This window comes from Macrotis lagotis, chromosome 1 (genome assembly GCF_037893015.1).
Source record: "Macrotis lagotis isolate mMagLag1 chromosome 1, bilby.v1.9.chrom.fasta, whole genome shotgun sequence".
NCBI classification, from domain to species: Eukaryota; Metazoa; Chordata; class Mammalia; order Peramelemorphia; family Peramelidae; genus Macrotis; species Macrotis lagotis.
In genome coordinates this window covers 366055255-366074841 of record NC_133658.1, presented here as the reverse complement: position 1 = coordinate 366074841, position 19587 = coordinate 366055255, and the positions used below count along the sequence as shown (strand labels likewise).

The window sequence follows — 19587 nt, the reverse complement described above, 5'->3', positions numbered from 1 at the left end:
ACATCATTTCCAAATAAATGGGAAACAATTCTATATAAATAATATAAATATATTAAATAATATATATTATATATATTAAAAATTCTACATAAAAGCATGAATCCATTTTTTAAAAATGAAAAAAAATTTTAGACATTACTTTCCAAACTATACTGCTTATCTATACTTTTACCTGAATTTCTATTCTTTTTTGCTCACTTTCAAAAAATGGTTAAGGTGTCCTATTTATTTTGGGGGGGTTGAGGGGGGAAGGCAAGCAAAAAGAATCTTTTCTTTTTCTTCACTCTGTATCCATTATCTCTATCAGTAAGTGAATAACAAGTTTCTTCTTCAAAGATCTTCTGGAAACAGTTAATGACCTAAGTGAATAACAAGTTTCTTCTTCAAAGATCTTCTGGAAACAGTTACTTATTGCAATGACAGAGGTTCTTAAGTCTTTCAAAATAGTTTTTCTTTGCTCTTTTTTTTTACATCATTTGTTCTGGTTCTTGTTCACTTTACTCTGCATCAGATCATATTTACTTAGATTTCTATATCATTTCTAACTTCCTTAATACAATAATATTCTATTAATTCATATACCATAATTTTTTCAGTCATTTCCTATTTGGCAAAAAGTTAATCTGGCTAACCCCATTAGATTCTAGATCTTTGCTTTTCTTTTTTATCCCTCATTCCTTCTTCTTTAAATCTTCCCTTCAGGATCAGAATTCTTATTTTATTTGTAACTATTTCTTCTCAGGTATTATCCTCAACCGTTAATATGTCCCTGCCTACCTCCCTGTTTTCCTTTTGAGTCCAACTCTCCTTTGTTTCAGATAAGACGGGCTCATCTAATGCTAACTCTTCACCCCTTTTCCATGTTTCTTTTTTTTTTGTACCTCATTTAGGAGAAATATCAAGTTTCCTCTTTCCTACATTAGGATATTCCTCTTTCCTACACTAGGATATCCCTCTTACCTTTTCTTCTTTTTCCTGTCTTCAAATCCTCAGAAGAAATAATTTAACCACCTCCAATCATTACTTCTTAAAATTTCACTCACTATCCAACAAAGATGCTAACATTCTAAATAAACATGTTATCTCTTCTCCCTTATTACAACATGAACACTATATAATTATATATCTCATACCAACTGCTAAAATAAATTTACCTTTATGAGTTTCTCTAGACTCTTGTGTTTATATTTAAGTTTGTACTTAAGTCTAGTCTTTCATCAGAAAAGCTTTAAAATCCTCTATTTCATTAAAGATTCATTTTTTTCTCCTAGGACATTCAGCTTTGCAAATTAAATTATTCTTGTTAATAAGTCTATTTCTTTTGCCTTTTGGAATACTGTATTCTAAGACCTCTCACTTTTAGAAGAAGCTGCTACTGTACTGTGGGAACCTGATTGGAGTTCATGGAATTTGATTTTCAGGATGAATGCATTTTTCCCCATCATATGAAAGCTTTGGATTTTGGCTATGATACACCTGGGATTTTTCCTTTTAGAGTTCATTCTGGGAGGTAATAGTTTACCCTCTGGGTCTACTAACAATTTTCATTCATAATTTCTTGAAACGCTATCCAGACTTTTTTTTTAACTGCAGTTTATAGGGCATGCAATGATGAAATCATTTCTCTTTAAAGTTTATTGTTCAGTTGTGTCAGTTGTTTTCAACTCTTCAGGACCCCTTCTTGGCCAAAGATACTAGAGTGGATTTCCATTTCCTTTTCCATCTTAGTTTATGCTTGAGGAAATGGAAGTAAAGGTTAAGTGATTTGCTCAGGGTCACAGAATGAACAAGTGTCTGAGGCCAATCTGAACTCAGGTCTTCCTGAGTCCAGGTAGAGTACTCTATCCACTGTGCCATCTAGCTGCCCCTACATTTTAGATACAAAATCCTTATTAAAGAACTGCATTATGAAGATTCCCCCCACCATCACCCGAGCCCCCTTTAACCACTTGCTTTCTCCTATGTTTTCATTTGATTGTGTAGAAGCTTTCTAGTTGGTGCTCTATCCAGTGCCATCTAGCTGCCCCTACATTTTAGATACAAAACCCTTGTTAAAGAACTGTAATACAAAGATTCCCCCCAACTGAGCCCCCTTTAACCACTTGTTTTGTCCTATATGTTTTCATTTGATTGTATAGAAGCTTTTTAGTTCCTTGTAATAAGTTATTTATTTTATTTAATGAAATTGCCTCTATTTCTTGTTTGATTAAGAATACATTACTTTCCCATACTTGGGAGAAGTAGATTATATTTCTCTTCAGATTTTTCTATAATATACTATTAAAGGTCACATATCTACTTACAATTTATGGTGGAATACTGTATAAAGTGTTAGTCTAAGCCTAATGTCTGACAATTTTCCAGTTTTCTCAAAAATATATTTTTTTCAAATCATAGAATGTTAGAAAACACCAAGATGTTTAATTCTCTTGTTTTTGAATCTATATTGCCCAGTCTTCCACTGATCTAGTCTCTCTCTCTGCTTTATAATATAGTTTGTGGTCTGGAAGTAACATTCTCCTTTTGTTCCTACTTCTTCATTTTCCTTGATATACTAGTCTTTTTGTTTTTCCAAATAGATTTTATTTTCTCAAGTTATATCTTTAAAATATCTCTTTAGTAATTTTGATTGTTATAGCATTAAATATGTAAATTAGTTCTATTTGGTAGTGTCATTTTTATTATACTGTTAAACCCACTTATGAACACTGGATATTCTTCCAACTATTTAGATTTTTATTAATGACTTTAAGGAGTGTTTTATAACTGAATCTATACAAGGGTTTTGTGTGTTTTAGGGAGGTTAATGTCCAGATGTTTTATGCTTTTTGTAGTTATTTAAAATGAGATTTCCCTATTGTTACATGTCTTTGTGTTTTATTATATATATATATATATATATATATATATATGTACATATATATATGAATATTGGGTTTTGTGTCTTTATTTTGTTGACTATAATTTTGCTGAAGCTACTGTCTCAACTAGTATCTTTACTGATTTTCTAGGATTTTCCAAGTAAATCATATCAGTAAACCAAGATTTTTAATCTCCTATTTATCTATTTTTATTCCTTTAATTTCTGTCTCTTGTCTTTTTGCTGTTGTATTTCAAAAATTATATGAGGTCATACTTGTTTCACTCTTACTTTTATTGGAAAAGATTCTAATATATTCACTGTATGTGACTTTTGACTTTAGATAACATTTTTAAAACGATCTCTCTATATCCATACTTTGTAGTACATTTAGCATAAAAGAATGTTGTACCTTTTCAAAAGTATTTTCTGCAATTATTAAGAACTGATCACGTGGTTTAGGTTATTTTGATTTTTAAAGTGACTATGTTGATTGTTTTCCTAAGACTGAACTGTCCTTGCTTGCATCACTAGCGAAAATTCCACTTTGTCATAAGATTTCTTGGATAAATCACTATAGTCTGTTTGATAGGTTTCTACTGAAAATTTTTGACTCCAATTGATATTGGTCTACTGTTTTCTGGGTTTTATCTTTCCACAGTTTAGACATTAGGATTATATTTGTCTCATAAACGATTCTGGTAGGGAGCATTTTTTTCTCAATTTTTGAGAATACTGAATCCTAATTGTTCTTTAAAAGTTTGATAGAATTCTCCTATGAATTCATCAATATAAGGATATCCTTCCAACCTCCTCCCCTTCTCCTTTCTAGTAATTCCTTTACAGTTTAATATATCTCCCCCACCTCATCCCCTTCTTAATTGGATTATTCATGATCTCCATCTAGTCTTCTGATAAGTCTGAGTATTTTATATTTTTGAAGGTATTCCTCTATTTCATGTGCTCATTTTTGATAAGCAAAAGGATGTAATATTTTTTCTGATGACCTTTTATCTTCTTATTTTGTTGTGATTTCATCTGTCCATTTCTTTTGTTATTTTTGCAAGGCAGTGGGATTAAATGACTTGCCCAAGGTCACACAGCTAATTAATTACTAAGTGTCTAAGGCCAAATTTGAAGTCAGGTCCTCTTGACTCCAGGGCTCGAGCTCTATCCACTGCATCACCTAACTGCCCCAATACCTATCCATTTCTATTTTATAGATTTGATATTCTGCTCTCTTCTTTTTAATAAAATTAGCTGAGGCTTTATCAATTTTATTGATTTATCATTTCTAAGGCTGTTTCTAATTTATCTATTTCCTTTCTAATTTTTAGTATCTCCTCTTATATTTAAGGTTTTTAATTTGCTGACTAATTAAAAATCCATATTCAAATCATTAATCCATTCTTTTCCTATTGTGTAAATGTACATATATATATATATATATATAAAAAAAGATATGATATTCTCTCTGAAGCCTGCTTCATCTACATCCCAGAAATCTAGTATATTGTTTCATCATTACCGGTTTTCTGCAGTTATTATTTCTATGATTTGTTTTACCCCCTCATTATTTAAGATTTCTCTGAAGTTCTATTATTGTAATTGGTTTTTTGTGACCACAGAATCAATTTCTATGCTTAATGGACTGTAAAGGATATATTAACTATTTTTGCCTTATTTGAAATATCTCTGCCCTAATACATAGTTAATTTTTATACAAGTTCTATGAGGTTCTAAGAAATATGTATATTCTAATATGGAACTGTGTTTAGCATGGTTGTGGATGGAGAGCCTATGTCACATTGCCTTCTTTTGGGGGGAGGGGAGGAAGGAAAAAAATGTAAAGAAATGTCTGTTGCATGTACTGTCACATGTAGTTGCAAAAATTAATAAAATCAAAAAAACAATTATGTACATTCTTGTGCTGTTCCATCAGGGCACTGTAAGTTTTTAAATTCTAGTTTCTCCAGAAATTTTAGTTCCATTATTTTCCATTGTTTCTTTCTGTTAGACTTTTCCAAATTGATATTTAAATGTCTTCATTGACCCTCTTCACACCCTGATTCCTCTATTTCCTATAGCATTTTCCCATTTTTCTTATTCCTTTTTATCTCCTGCTTTTACCTAGTTATATAATTCTTATCACTTTTTAAAAAATCTTAGTCAAATATTCTCCTTTCTTCTCCCTTCAACTAGTCCTGTTCATGTTAAAATTTCATTTTATAAGCCTTTCCAAAAAATAAAAAAGATTTCACTCACTCTTCATTACCTTTTTTTTCTACCTACTCTAGACTTTTATGCTCTAAATTATGATGCCAAAGTTATCTAGTCATCTAGTCTCTCTCTTTTCTCAATATTCTTCTTGTAATTAAAGGATCCAAGAAAACCATTCTTTCTGTCATTGCTTTAGAGAGCTTGTCTCATGTATTCCACTTTATCCTTTTGCCTAACCCCACAAAAATGCTTTTGTAGATATCAAAGCAGACCCTATCCTATACATGGACCTCTTCACACATCCCTGGTAATGTAGTCCATAACTAATCTATGGTTCCTGCTGGTCACTTTTTTAAAATTTGCCTCAAAATGTCCTTCAATTTATGCTCACCCACTTACCAGGTGTCAGTTGCACTAGAGATTCCAACATCCCCCTCCCTTTAGCCAGTGTAGGACAAGCAGACTTTTCAAGTACCACATGCCACAGGCTACACCCAGCATAAGGTCCCCATTTCCCTTCATATACTTTCTTACAGGAGCATACATCAGTGGAATCCTGCTACCACCAAAGAAAGGCCTCCTCTTTTTCCTACCCCTTTTCAAACTTTCATCATATTTGCCTACTATCTTAGTTTCTTCTTTGAAACCACAGTTGTCACCTTTTCAACATTGCTAGCCCTTGATCTAACCCTAGCACATCAATGTTTTCTCTATTCCTCAGCTACCCACCTTCCATTTCATGTACCTTCCATGTTTTAATATATCACATGCAAAAAAATACTGATTTACCTGCAAGAAGGACTGTAATTGATTCTGCCCATATTCACCTATCTGCTTCTTCATTATTACTTCTTCCACATTTCCTTATGTATATTAAGGAAAAAATTCTCTTATTGGTCTTTCTGTTATCACTCTGTTGCTGTTCCCATCTTTGCCTGCTTCATCTATTCACTCCTTCCCTATTTCTGTTTTTTGAGGTGCTTGAAAAGCAAAAATCTCTTCAATTCTCATTTCTTTCTTACAATATTTCAAATGCTTCTGAATGTGTATTTTTTTTCTTGTATAGTTAAACAAATTTGCAGGCTAGTCACCATACTGAATTGAATCCTGAGTTCCACTGCTGCCTGGTTCACATTATGCTATTCCCTCCTATATTATGGACGATTATCTTTCATTATTCGGATTTCCTTTTCTTCGTGTGTGAAGTTCTTTCTCCCGATCATTTGTAGAACTTGTTTCTAAACTCAATTGCTAAATTGAATCACTATATGTCCTAGGTATTGGCTACCTTAGGGTTTTTTTCCTGGAGATCTGTGAATTCTTTCTATTCAAATTCTATTTTCTTACATTCAGACATTCTGAGCAGTTCTCTTCTATTTCTTTCATTATCATATTATGGTTTTTGGTCCTGTTGTGTTCTTCTGGGAGACCCAGGATCCTTAATGTGATCTCTATGTATCCAGTAACCAAAATCAGTGTTTTGCTTGCATTTCTGTTTTGCTTAACTAGATTGTCCTTCACTTCTAATCATTTGCATTCTCAATCTGGTTTTCTCTCTTTTTCTCATCTTTGTTTTGAAATATTTGTTCATAGATGTCTGAGATAGTTTACTATATCTAGAGGCTACATTTCTGCTGTTGTTGTTTTCCCTGTGGATTTATTTGCTTAAGGGCAAGGTCTCTGAGTTTTCTTCTCCATAAAATCTTTAGTAATTTCAGCCTTTTCTCACCCCCTTGTTTTCCCCTAACACTCACTTTCTGACTTTCTCTCCTCAGATAAGTTTCCATGACAATTGGATCTTAAAGCTTACCAAGTAATCTCCCATGGTGGGCACTTCAAAGTTAACCAATCTAGTTTTCTTCCCCAAGTGCCTTTTGGGTAGTCAGCACTAGTGTCAGCTGAAGACTGCTCCCCAATGCTACATAGCTCCCCATACATGTTTTGCACCTTCTGTTCCTCAGTTCTTTGGCCTGACATTGACAGTTTGGAGGTTTAACATTGATGCCATGGGGTTGTCTACTCTAGTACCAGCTCTGCTGGTGTTATGGGTTGTCTACCTCAACACTATTTGTTTAGAACTTTGCAGCATTAATGCTATTGGACTGTTAGCATCTTTTGTTCCTGAAGGGCTACAGCTGCATGGCCAGGGCAAATTTCTGTAGCCCTGGAGGTGGGAATTTCCCATAGGAGTGGAAAGTGGGAAGAGGTGTGAATTTTTTTTGGAAGTCTATGTTATATCCTTTATTTCTTTCAGTATATAGTCTCACTACTGGGAAGTGAGCAAAGAAGAGAAATGCTGAATGAGTTCAAGATCAATGAATATTAGAACACAGGTTATTGGTTGTTGTGTTTTTTTTTATAAAACCTTCTTTTGCATTATGTATCTAGACCATTGAGGAAAACTGAAGTTGCTTCAAACTTTGAAGCATATTTTCTATTTTGGAGAGGTCTCAGAGGTTGCGAGAATATGAGACCATGTCCAGGCTTCTATCATATCACCTAGAAATTTCCAATGATTCTAGAATTATTTTCCTAGGTTTGTTATCTCATGGAATCACTAATCTATTCACTGACTTTGTTTTCTCTTCTAAGCTATTTATTCTCCTTTCATTTTTTTTTTGTCTAGAGTCTTCATTTATTTCATTTCTAGTTTAATATCCATTAGTTCTTGTAAAAAAGATTTTTTTTCTTTGTAGTCTTGACTTGTAGTTATTATGAAATTACTCTCTCCTTTTGGAGTAACTCTAGATTTGCAGTAATTTTATACTAATTAGTGTTTTCTTTGATCTACTTATCTTACTAGCATTAATTCACGAATTGGGGCCTTGTACTAGAGACAGGCTCTGCTACACTTTTGAGTGTACTGGTCAAACTCAATTGGTTCCTTGGGGATTTAAAGTTATGAATTTTCTATGCCCTCTCTGATAACTAAGGATAATATTAGGGACACTGGAGCCCTTGTATTTAAACCATCCTGATCTGAGATTATAGTATTGTTGCTATTTTCTGTGATTCCAAGGAACTTACTTTAGGGCTTTCTCAGAAGAGCCCTTTGCTTTTACTGTTTCTGAGCAGAGAATCTTGCAAATTATACAGTTTTATCACTGCTCGAACTAGTAGAGTACCCTGCATTACATTGGCTTTACTTATCCTCAGGTTTCTATAAATATTACACATTTCTAAAATAAAGGGAATCACTTAATGAACACAAAGCTATTTTTATTATTATTTGGCCTAAATAAATAATAATTATTATTATTCAGGGTTTTTCTAGAGTAGGTTTATGGGAGTTAGCAGGACTGACTCTCAATATGGCAACCAACTTGGTAAGAAATTTTGTTTTCTTGAGATTTCAAGATGACAAATGCTTTGGGTGGAACCTCTATGGAAGACTTACAGAAAAATAGAAAAGGATAGAATAGTATAAGAAGCCAATCTGGATCTATATCAGAGGTGAGAGTAGTCAGATGGATCTGATATATATATATATATATATATATATATATATATATATCCATCAAAATATTTAAATTAATTCACTAACCAAATATTTGAGTAAAATAAGTACATGTGTGAAAGATGCAAATAAGCAGAAGAAACAAACATTGCTCTTACTTGGGGGAATGAGAACTATGAGGGGAAAAAATGAATCTTGTTTGTTTTATTAACAAAATGAGTACAGCAGACATTCCAAAGAGGCAGAGTTCACGGAAGAATTCTAGTGGCTGGAGAAGACATGATAGAACAAGAAGTGGAGACCATATCATATCAATATTTCCTTGGCTCATATTATTTCATGTCCTTTCCTTTTGGATTTATAGATTGTATGAAATAGAAGAGATTTTCGTCTAACCCTCAAGATTGAGACACTGCCAGAGAGGAGCAGTGCAGAGAAGTTTAGAGTTTCTCAAGGATACAGTTACAGAACCAAAGCTTAACAGCAAGAGAGCATTTGGAGGGTCTAGAAACTTAGATTCAATCCTCAGAATTCACACCATCAAGTCATCCATAAGAGATTGTGAAGTTCCTTTTCCAGGACATGTTGACCCTCCAAGAAAGGAAACAACTCCAATCCTATGCCCTCCCAGCTAAACAGATTGCTATAAAACAAATCAAGATTAAAAAACAAATAAATAAAAATGGAGAAAGAGCTCTTATGAGGTTAGGGATCTTCAAGGTAATACCCAGAAAAAAAAGCATAATTCTAAAACATTTAAAAGCAAGGTCTCAAATAAAAGCAATTTGCCCACAAGATGAATTAGAATTCAAAGAAGAAATGATGAAAAAGTTCAAAATTGTTTTAAAATGATACTATAAATTAAATGACAGTTAAGAGGGGAACAAATTGGAAAAGAAATGATCATTAAGAAAGAGAAACTTGGAAAAAATAGTTTGTAACAAGAACTACAAAATCTTATTCAAGTAATAGACTTTTTTGAAAAGTAGAATAAAAAAAAGAAAATTAGAATGGGCCAAATAAAGGTCAATGAATCCCTGAGAAAACAAGAAATACTAAAATGAGATTAAAAGAAGAGGAAAAAAATGTAAGGTGTCACATATCAAAAATAAAGGACCTAGAAAACAAATTAAGAGATAATTTTATAACCACTGAACTTCCTGAAAGCCATGATTTCAAGAAATAATGAAAGACAATTGCCCAGATTTTTCATAACCAGAGGTAAAATGAAAACAGGAAGAATTCAATGGTCATCTCCTCAAAGAGTTCCCAAAATGAAAACTAGGAATGTCATAGTTAAAATCACGAGCTTACATGTCAAAGACAAATTGGTCAAACTGCCAAAAAGAAAGAGTTTAAGCAGTGACGAAGTACAGTAAAGATCACCAAAGATACTACTATTAAAAAAAAAAAAAGCAAAGTTGGGGCAGCTAGGTGGCGCAGTGGATAGAGCACTGGACTTGGAGTCAGGAGTACCTGAGTTCAAATCCAACCTCAGACACTTAATAATTACCTAGCTGTGTGGCCTTGGGCAAGCCACTTAACCCCATTGTCTTGCAAAAAACTTAAAAAAAAAAAAGGCAAAGAACATGGCATAATATATTCTAAAAGGCAAATTACAAGTAAGAATAACACTTCTAGTTCAAAAGTAAATGTAATAACACAAGGAAAAAAATGAATTTTTAACAAAACAGGACACTTTCAAACATTACTGATGAAAAGACCAAAGTTGGATTGAAAGTTTAAAATACAGTCAAGGAAATAAAGAGAAACATAAAAAGGTAAACAGATTTTTGAAAGCTATGCTTGAATTGGGAGTAAAGAGGGTACAGATGTAAGCATCTAGAAAGAACTTTTTCAACAGGATTACAAAAGTCAATTAAGATGGAATACTTGGGAATATTTTGCTATGTTTTAATTCCAGGTGATCAATGATTTAGAACAATGCTGAATGAGACAGACATTTTTGCAAATGACTAATGAGGGAATGTGTTTTTATCTTAACAATACTTATGTGTTAAAGGGATTTTATTTGTGTGTAGGGGGTTGTTTATGTGTATTTGTTTATGGGGAAGCAAGGAATGGGAAGGAGAAAGCAAATGACTAGTAATCAAAAAATTAACTTTAAAATTTAAATTACTAACATTAATTTTTTAAAAAGATGTTTCTGAGATAAAAAATGAAGCATACTTTAGAATAGAACACAGACATTAAGTCTGTGAAAACTGATAAGGACAAAAATTCAAATTTCTTTTATGACTCAAAGTATAAAGGGTCAAACTGATCTAGTCTAAAAGCAGGCAAACCAGTCTATATTTTATTGTCTTATTTAAATGATCACAAATAATCTGTGCAAATGTTTAACTACAAAGACTAAGCAAATTTATCTTTTGGTTTATTCAAGAGGTAGACTGAATCAGGCACTAGACAATAAAAGAATATTATCATGAAAGAAGTCTACCTAACAGTAGGGTATTCTCTTCTCATTAGACTGTAAGATGAAGAAAGCTCCTGCAGGTAAAAAGCACATAGCCTGGTGGGGGGGGGGGGGGTCTCTCTTCAAAGTTCAAAAGGTCAGGATGGGAAAAAAAGGTCAAGAGAATAAACTTACTGCACATTATTTATGGGAAAACAGGGAAGGAAAAGAAGTAAGGACAAGATGGTTTGCATGTGCTCAGTTCTTAAATCACTAGTGAAAGGTCCCTCTTTGTTCTATGCTACCTCCACAACTGCTATTCAGTTGTCCACAGAAAATATTGCTAGTCTTCCCTTCAGTGAGAGGATGTAAAAGATAGCATCATGCTTAATTTTTATGATGTAGCACTAAGCTAAATTAGGTCAAATACTTGCTCAGTTTCTATATTGTCATCTTTTGCCTTTACACTTCAACCCCAACCCTGAAATCCCTTCTCAATAATAGTAAATTTCATTTGTGACCTATACTTCATCCCTTTCTTATATTACTGCATCTACACAGATTTACCAAACACTATGAGAATAACTAATGAATAATAATTTTTATCCTTCATTGTCAAAGAAGACTACAACATCAGGGAAGTGATACCATGACAAGTACATGAATTGGATTTGAGTGAGGAGGTGCTGTGCTAAGTCACCGGCCTCACTTTCTTCTCCAAAGCTAAATGGATCCAGTAGCCAGATATGAATGAGGACAAGTGGAGATGGCACTGGATATGAGGCAATCAGGATTGAGTGACTTGTCCAAGGTCATATGGCTAGTAAATGCCTGAGGCTACATTCGCACTCCCATCCTCCTGACTCCTAGGCCAATTCTCTATCCACTGCACCAGAGATTTGGAAGAGAACATCAAGATTGTAGGTAATCTCTACTGTCACAAATAAAGCATTGTCTCTACAACCTCACCAAAATGTAACACTACCCAGCCTCTGTTTAAATATCAAAAGTAAAACAGAGGGGCAGCAAGGTGGCACAGTAGATAGAGCACCAGCCCTGGAGTCAGGAGTACCTGAGTTCAAATCTAATCTCAGATACTTAATAATTGCCGAGCTGTGTGACCTCGGGCAAGTCACTTAATCCCATTCCTTTAAATTTTAAAAAAAAAGTGAAAGAGAAAGCTAATTTCTAAGGCTATCCATTATATTTCAGAACAGTTCTATCAGAAAGTTTTCCATACACACACACACACACACACACACATATATATATTTCAAGTTTTTGCTAAGTGGCTTGCCTAAGGCCACACAGCTCGGTAATTATTAAGTGTCTGAGACCAGATATGAACCGAGGTACTCCTGACTCCAGGGCAGGTGCTTTATCCACTATGCCACCTAGCCACCCCAGTTTTCCATTATATTAAGGCAAAATATACCTCTCTCTAATCTTCCTGCAATGTCTTAGTTTTAGCCTACTGGACCAAGTTGAACAAATTCTACCCTTCTTACATATTACAATCCTTCAAACATTCAAAGGTACAAAAGCATGCTCCCTCTTCTTCCCTTATCTCTTAATTTTAAATGATTTCTTTTATTCATTTTAATAGAATCTTTCCTGTCCACTCTTTTCATGGATGCCATCTATATTGTCACTAACATGCTGCATTACAACTGTCACAATACTCCTGAAATAGTATGACCATGGTAAAGCAGTGGGATTATTTTCTCTTTTTGTCTAGATACTCAACTGAGCATATCTAGATCAATGATCTAGAGCTAGAAGGCTCTTCCATCTTCATTTTTATAGATGAGGAAATTGAGATTCAGGAAGAAGGTTGATTCCCAAGGTCAAACTCCCATAACACATTAGATTTTTCTCTTAACTAATAGAGTCCTAATATTTACTACTAGACAGCCTACAGTCAACTAGGATGCAAAAGTCCTTTTCAAATGCACTGCTATCAAGCCTTTGTTGTTTTGCAAGGCAAACAAAATGAGAACTGTTCATTCTCCATATCTTCTCAGCCAGCCAACCTAGAAATTAAGAGTGATGATTTCATTTGTGAATAAGAAAGAAAGATGGGGTGAGACTTGGGAGAAAGAAAGAGAATGCAAAGTAAAAACCATTTCTGTCTGGAGCTCACAAAAGGTCAGGGTTACCCTCAGCAGCAATCTGCTGTTCTTCAGCCTGTCCATCCTGGCGCATCTCATTCTCCTCATTCTGGTCATTGGCCTGTTGGGGATTATTGTTGGGTACATTGGGGTTGTTGTTTTGATGATTGTCATTTTCATTGTTGGAATTCTGGTTGCTCACAAGGGCTGATGAAACACCAATCCCCGTACCTGCACTCAGACCAACACGTGCACAACCCTAAGGAAACAGATAGCCAGACATCAATGACAAGGGGATGATTCCCTTAAAGTGAAAATTCAAAACATTTGCACCTCCTAATTTTTTCTGGAAACTGGGCCACTCTAAATGTTTCATATCTTTAAGGAAAGGGGCTTAATGATTTGTCTTTTTTTTTAAGGTTTTTGCAAGGCAATGGCGTTAAGTGGCTTGCCCAAGGCCACACAGCTAGGTAATTATTAAGTGTCTGAGGCGGGATTTGAACTCAAGTACTCCTAACTCCAGGGCCAGTGCTCTATCTACTGCACCACCTAGCCACCCCGAGGGGCTTAATGATTTGAGGAAGAAAGTGATTTATGAACTGCAGGTTTCTTTATATTGAAGTCATAAAAGATCCTATTGGCTGGAATCCTTTTACATATTTTGTCTGACTGGATTTGTTTGATTTTCTAGGACATGGCAATATGATACAGTGGGAAAAACACTGGACTTTGAACAGGAGAACTGTATTCAAGACCTGGGTTCAAAACTAATTTAGCTGTGTGAATATGGGAAAGGTAATTGGCCTTTCTGAGCCAGAAATGTAAACTATCACTATTATTATGGCCATCATGGCAAAAAATAAAATCCCCACAACACATTCTTAGACCCTAAATCTTTTTCCAGGATGTTTCTATCAAACCCAATTCCACATTCATTACTGAGAGCAATTTTTGACTTATTCTAAGTCTTTGCCCCTTATCCAGCAAGTCAAACTCCAAAGCAGAATCATTCAGGCTACATTGACTCACAGAATTGCAGAACTGGAAGGACCTTTGAGATCATCTAGGCCAGGGACTTTTAATCTTTTTTCTGTCACAGACTCATTTCTGACACTCTGGTGAAGCCTATACACCTCTTCTCATGACAATTTTTTGTTTAATTCACACTTGAAGGTAATAGTAACTTTCAACTGTAAGTTAGTGAAAATAATCTGAATTCTACTCTTACCCTCAACCCCCAATCCAAGTTCATGGACCTACTGAAATCTTAAACCTAGGTTATGAACCCTGGCTCTAGTCCAACCTATACATTTTATATATAAGGAAACTCAGGACTAGAAAAAAGAAATGACTTTCCCAATGGCACAAAGGTAAGAAGGCTCAGAGTTTTAATATAAACATTGCTCATCTAGTTTCAAATACAATGCTCTTTAAACTACATTATACTGTAGCTTGGTTTGGCCAGAGTGCTCACGGGAATAGTAGCAGTTCAGACCACGTGAGCAAAGCATCACCACCTACAGTCTACATACCTCAACTGCAGGCTTAATTTTTTCTAGGGGTAAACAAAACTTATGAAGCAGGCATGTCCACAAACCACATGTAAACCTCAAAGAACATTCAAGTAACCCATTCATGTGTTATGGTTACACCGTGTCATCATGTAACTGGAAAATAAAAGAATGGTCAAACCCATGTACTAAGGTTACAACATCACAGACCAGCTTAATCTTCAATATAGCTCTACTTTTTCGTGTAACTAACATTGTCTCATAGAATTCCTATGCATATAGGAATTAGGATCTTTATTTTAAAACATTATATCACTCAGTGTAATTGCAACAACTTTATTGTTGTTATTTTTTCTTCCACAGAATGAAAAATTTTTCCTCACAGTGAAAAATTAACATTTGCTTAAAAAGTAAATTTTTATTTTTTATAAAAACATATATTTCATAAACATTATTTTTTATTCTTTTACATTATTACATTTTATTCTTATACTCACTGGATTATAGTAATAAATATTAAATTCTATATGCTGCCCTTGACAGTTTTGGTTGGGCAATGTGACCCAGAACAGCTAAAAGGTTGGACACCTATGCTTTAAAGGATGAATTTCCTGCTACAGAATTTTGGAACTGGAAAGAACACATGATGTATGCCAAACTCTTTGTTTACAAAGGAGACCAAAGACTAATTAGGGAAAATTTTCAAGTCCTAGTATAATTGGGTATCTTAGGCCCCAATTTTTGAGTAGTTAAGAATAGGGTTTACAGAATGAGTCAAGTAAGCAAAGTTGACAGGCAGATCACCATCTGAGTTTTGACCTTAACTTGAAAGGGAAGTGCCTTTTTATGTTGTTTTCTACAATCAAAATGAATGAGAGGCCAGAGTCTTAACCTGTTCCTAACTTCTCCAAGTATACCTTCTCTCTTCTCTTTTTTTTTTGTAAATTACTGCAAACTGTAAATAATATATCTATCTGCTAAGAATTGAGAAATAATTTAGTCCAACATTTTATTTTTACAGATGAGGAAACTGAGAACAAAAAAAAGGAAATTGGCTTAGTATGCTACTGGAGATAAGACCCAGGTTACTGATTTCCAGTATACAGTTTTTTTCCCATTACATTATGCTACCTAAACAATTAACTGTCTAATTTTTCACAGACTTTTCAGTTCATTCAAAAATTATTCCTTGAACATAACTTTCAAAAAGTGGATCTATTTTCAGAATACTTGTTTCAAATCATGTTTGTTTCATTCCTGAGCTCCAAAATAAGCCAAAAACTCCCAGAGTGATCTACCTTGGGTGGTTCTCGAAACATCTGGTCCAGAGAGATAAACTCCAGACTTGGCAATAACTCAATGAATTGACTGAAAGATTCAAGTTTAACTGCATGACATCTCACCAAGGTGAGATCAACCAGCCGTGTCCATCTTGAATGATCTGTAAAAGGAAAAGTGAATAATTTCAAGTCTTAAACATCTATAGTGTAGCTTCCTATTCTAGGCTGCTAAACCATTCTACTAACATAATAAGGATTGTCACAAAAGGTCATCAACTCAACTCAGACAAATTTTAGAATGAGTAAGAACCACAGAGGTCATCTATTCTAACATCTTCAGCAGATGAAAAAACAGTGGATAAAAGATGTTAAATGATTTGCCAAAAGCCAGATGGTTATAATCTTCAAATTATATAAATGTATTGTAATCAGCAGAGTTAGGATTCATACTTAGATCTTTTGACTCTAAATACGGTGCTCTTTCTACTACACTACGATGCTTCATTCCTACTGTTTCCCTTTTTTTTTGCCTTCTCACCTATCTATATCAAAGAGATCAAACTGAAGGTCTAAATCTATTTTATTTTATTTTTTTTAGGTTTTTGCAAGGCAAATGGGGTTAAGTGGCTTGACCAAGGCCACACAGCTAGGTAATTATTAAGTGTCTGAGACCGGATTTGAACCCAGGTACTCCTGACTCCAAGGCCAGTGCTTTATCCACTGCACCACCTAGCCACCCCAAAGGTCTAACTCTAAATGTAATATTATTCTATTACACTATAATGCTTCTGCAGCTGTTACCTCTGACACTTCTCTAAACTACCACTATAATAAAATAGGTGAAAGCTAGTCCTTTTAAAAACATTTTCCTAGCAATATCAATTTAAACATGTTCCACTGTTAGAAACCAAATGTCAATGTGACCCGAAATACTCATGATTCACAAAGGATATGTGACAGCTACAATCTAATTTTTGATATATAAAATCAGGGTAATAAATACTATTCTAAGGGTTTCTTCTCTGTGAATTTTAATCACAGAACCGAAAAATAAAAGAGACCTGGAGTTTGACTCCCATAGAAGGGGAACATACTTATTGCTGGTTGGGGCCTCCTCCAAACCTGTAATGACTTAAAATAAGCATAACTGGGGTAAGTGAATTAAATTAAAAGTTTTAGATATAGGATTGTGTTTGGAATTGTAAAGGACCTTAAATTTGTCCAATCTCCTTACACTTTAGCTAAATTTAAAAAAATGGAGGACTAGAAAACAATATGGCATTGTAGAAAAAGCACTGAATTTGAAGTCAAAACACATGAATTTGAAGACTAGGTGACTTTGGTACATCACTTAACCTCATGGAACTCAGTTTCCTCATCTCTACAGTAAGCTGTTAAGAAAAATCAGGTCTCTTCCTCTTCTAAATCCTATTAAGTAATTTGACCAAGATAACACATGTAGTAGGTAGCAGTAATGATTTATAGCCACATAATAAGATTTGTAGGTTTTAAAGAACTGTATAAATATCAGCTACTATTACTTACTTCATGAGATTATTGCAAGGAAATGCTTTATCAAGTTCATTTTATGGCAATGTGAGGAGCTAAATTTGCACAACTTTGGAGGGCTTAATGTGAAGAAAGTATAACAGAAATGAAAATTGCTGTGAGTTCCTGATAAGAGATATTAATAAATCTGTAGTTCCAGGATAAAGCAAGACAATATGGACCATGCTCTTGAACCAGTAGGGAATGGCTTCTAGAAGCTTTATCTACAAAATGGTGTCATTTTATTTTGACTGCACAATGTTTATAGTACCTGTAATCCAATTATTTGGGTTATGCAGATGAGGACAATTATATATGAGCAGGTATTTGATGCAGGAAAAAACCTCATTGACAGCCTTCATCCCAATATCTGTGATAATGCCAGGATTTTCCACAACATCAGCCAAGCCATACTTCACCAAATCAGCATTGGTCATTTTGCCTGAAATAAGAAACCAATGTCAGAAAGTAAAACTCCTAGGAGGCAAATAGCTCTGCTCATTTCCCTACATGAAGAACAAGGTTCAACTGTATGATTACAAAGTCCTTCAAAAGCCCTTTTTGCCAATTTTTTTAATGAGTGACTATAAATAAATTCATCATTTACTAGCGAATGCCCAGTGAAAACCTTTCCACATTTAACTAAGCTAATCCTCACACAAAAGATACACCTTCAACACCATAATAAGGAATGGGACAAAGATTCTTAATATTGAGAAATATGAGTAAGAAAAATTTTATTTCTAATCATAAAAGCAATAAAATTGAAGACAGAAAGGGATTGTGACATCTGACAGTCCTCAAAGAACAAATTAAAAAATATACCGTATTGGCCAAAATATAAGGTGAGATTTTTTAATTCTGACTTAAAAAATGTAAAATAAAAATTCTAATAATAACATAATTGAGCTCCCCTATAAGAGTTATGCTCTTGTGAATATAACATTTAGATTATAAAAACACAAGGCTTAGAATAATTCTTAAGATCCTCACCAGGGATAGCTATTGAGCTCCAACTATTTCCCCTGTAAGAAAACAAGTATCTAGAAAAGTCCCTGCTTAACAGAAAGTTGTTGCCTCACTTGCTTTAGGTAACTTTCTACCATCAGGACCCAGTAAAGTGAAACCTGGGTCACTGCAAGCTTCTGAGAATTACTGCAGAGTAGTATATAACTAGCTGAAGTTATTAAGATAATCTAATTAAGAGTATATGAGAAATGGACGGAACTTTCCTTAGATTACATGTTGGTTTAATCCTTTCATTTTAAAGTTGAGGAAACTAAGGCTCAGAGTGGATAACTGATTCACCCTTTACTTTTAGGGAGAAACTATAATTTTTCTGCTCCTTCAATTCTTACTTGTCCCAAATTCCTATAAGCCCTCTCCTTCATTTTGGACAAACCTTGCTTTCTCCTCTCCACAATAAATTTCAATCTTTCTGTATTCAAGTATCTCCCTAAGCTACAATTGTCAATGTTTTCCTTGAGTACTTGATGCTTCAATTCTGTAGCACATGCTCTTTTTCTAGAAGAGTATGATTTAGCAGAGAGACTAGACTAATGGTTGTGAAAATAGAAGCTCACGACTTGGCTCCTGATTATCCTATTTATCACCTACAGGTGATATTGCTGTCTTTTCTTGGATTTAGCTTCCTCATATGTAAAATGAGGAGATTACATAAAATGAATGCCATGCCCCTTTCCAATTCTAATGATATGAGAAGGCATGTGATGTAGAAAGAAGATCACTGGATTCAATCAGAGAATCTAATTATAATCCTAGCTCTGCTACTCTCTCTCTGAGATCTTAATCAAGTCACTCTATTTCCCAAACTTTAGTTACCTTACTATAAAATATTAACATCTGACTAGTTCTAGAAATTATGATCTTTTCTCTTATTTAACCCACTGGTCCCCTGGGGGGGGGGGAGAAAATTTGATACCTTCTTTCCGAGATCTTTTTTCCTGAAAAAGGAAAGTTAAAGTGGGAATTTAGAAGGAAAGTCTACATGGAGAATTTTTAAGGAACAGGGAGAGTAGCAAAATAATCCAATAGAACAAACACTGAACTTGGTATCAAAAGATGAATTCAAACCCCAGCTTTGATTCTAATGAGTTTTATAAACTTGGGTGTTTTCGGTTCTTCTTTCTGGGTCTTAATTTCCTTATCAAAAAATTATTAATA

The 19587-nt window shown here is 34.2% G+C and overlaps 1 protein-coding gene across 2 annotated transcripts in view; it reads right to left on the bottom strand.

Moving 5' to 3' along the window:
* The window catches only part of FBXO38 (F-box protein 38), a 123461-nt gene that overhangs the window by 34758 nt on the left and 69116 nt on the right, over window positions 1-19587 (bottom strand). For both annotated transcript variants that reach the window (XM_074212360.1, XM_074212361.1), the window contains 3 exons: window positions 17675-17845; window positions 15874-16016; window positions 13113-13323 (listed from right to left, as the gene is read on the bottom strand). In XM_074212360.1, the coding sequence (XP_074068461.1) occupies window positions 13113-13323; window positions 15874-16016; window positions 17675-17845 (525 nt within the window). The remainder of the gene's footprint in view (window positions 1-13112; window positions 13324-15873; window positions 16017-17674; window positions 17846-19587) is intronic.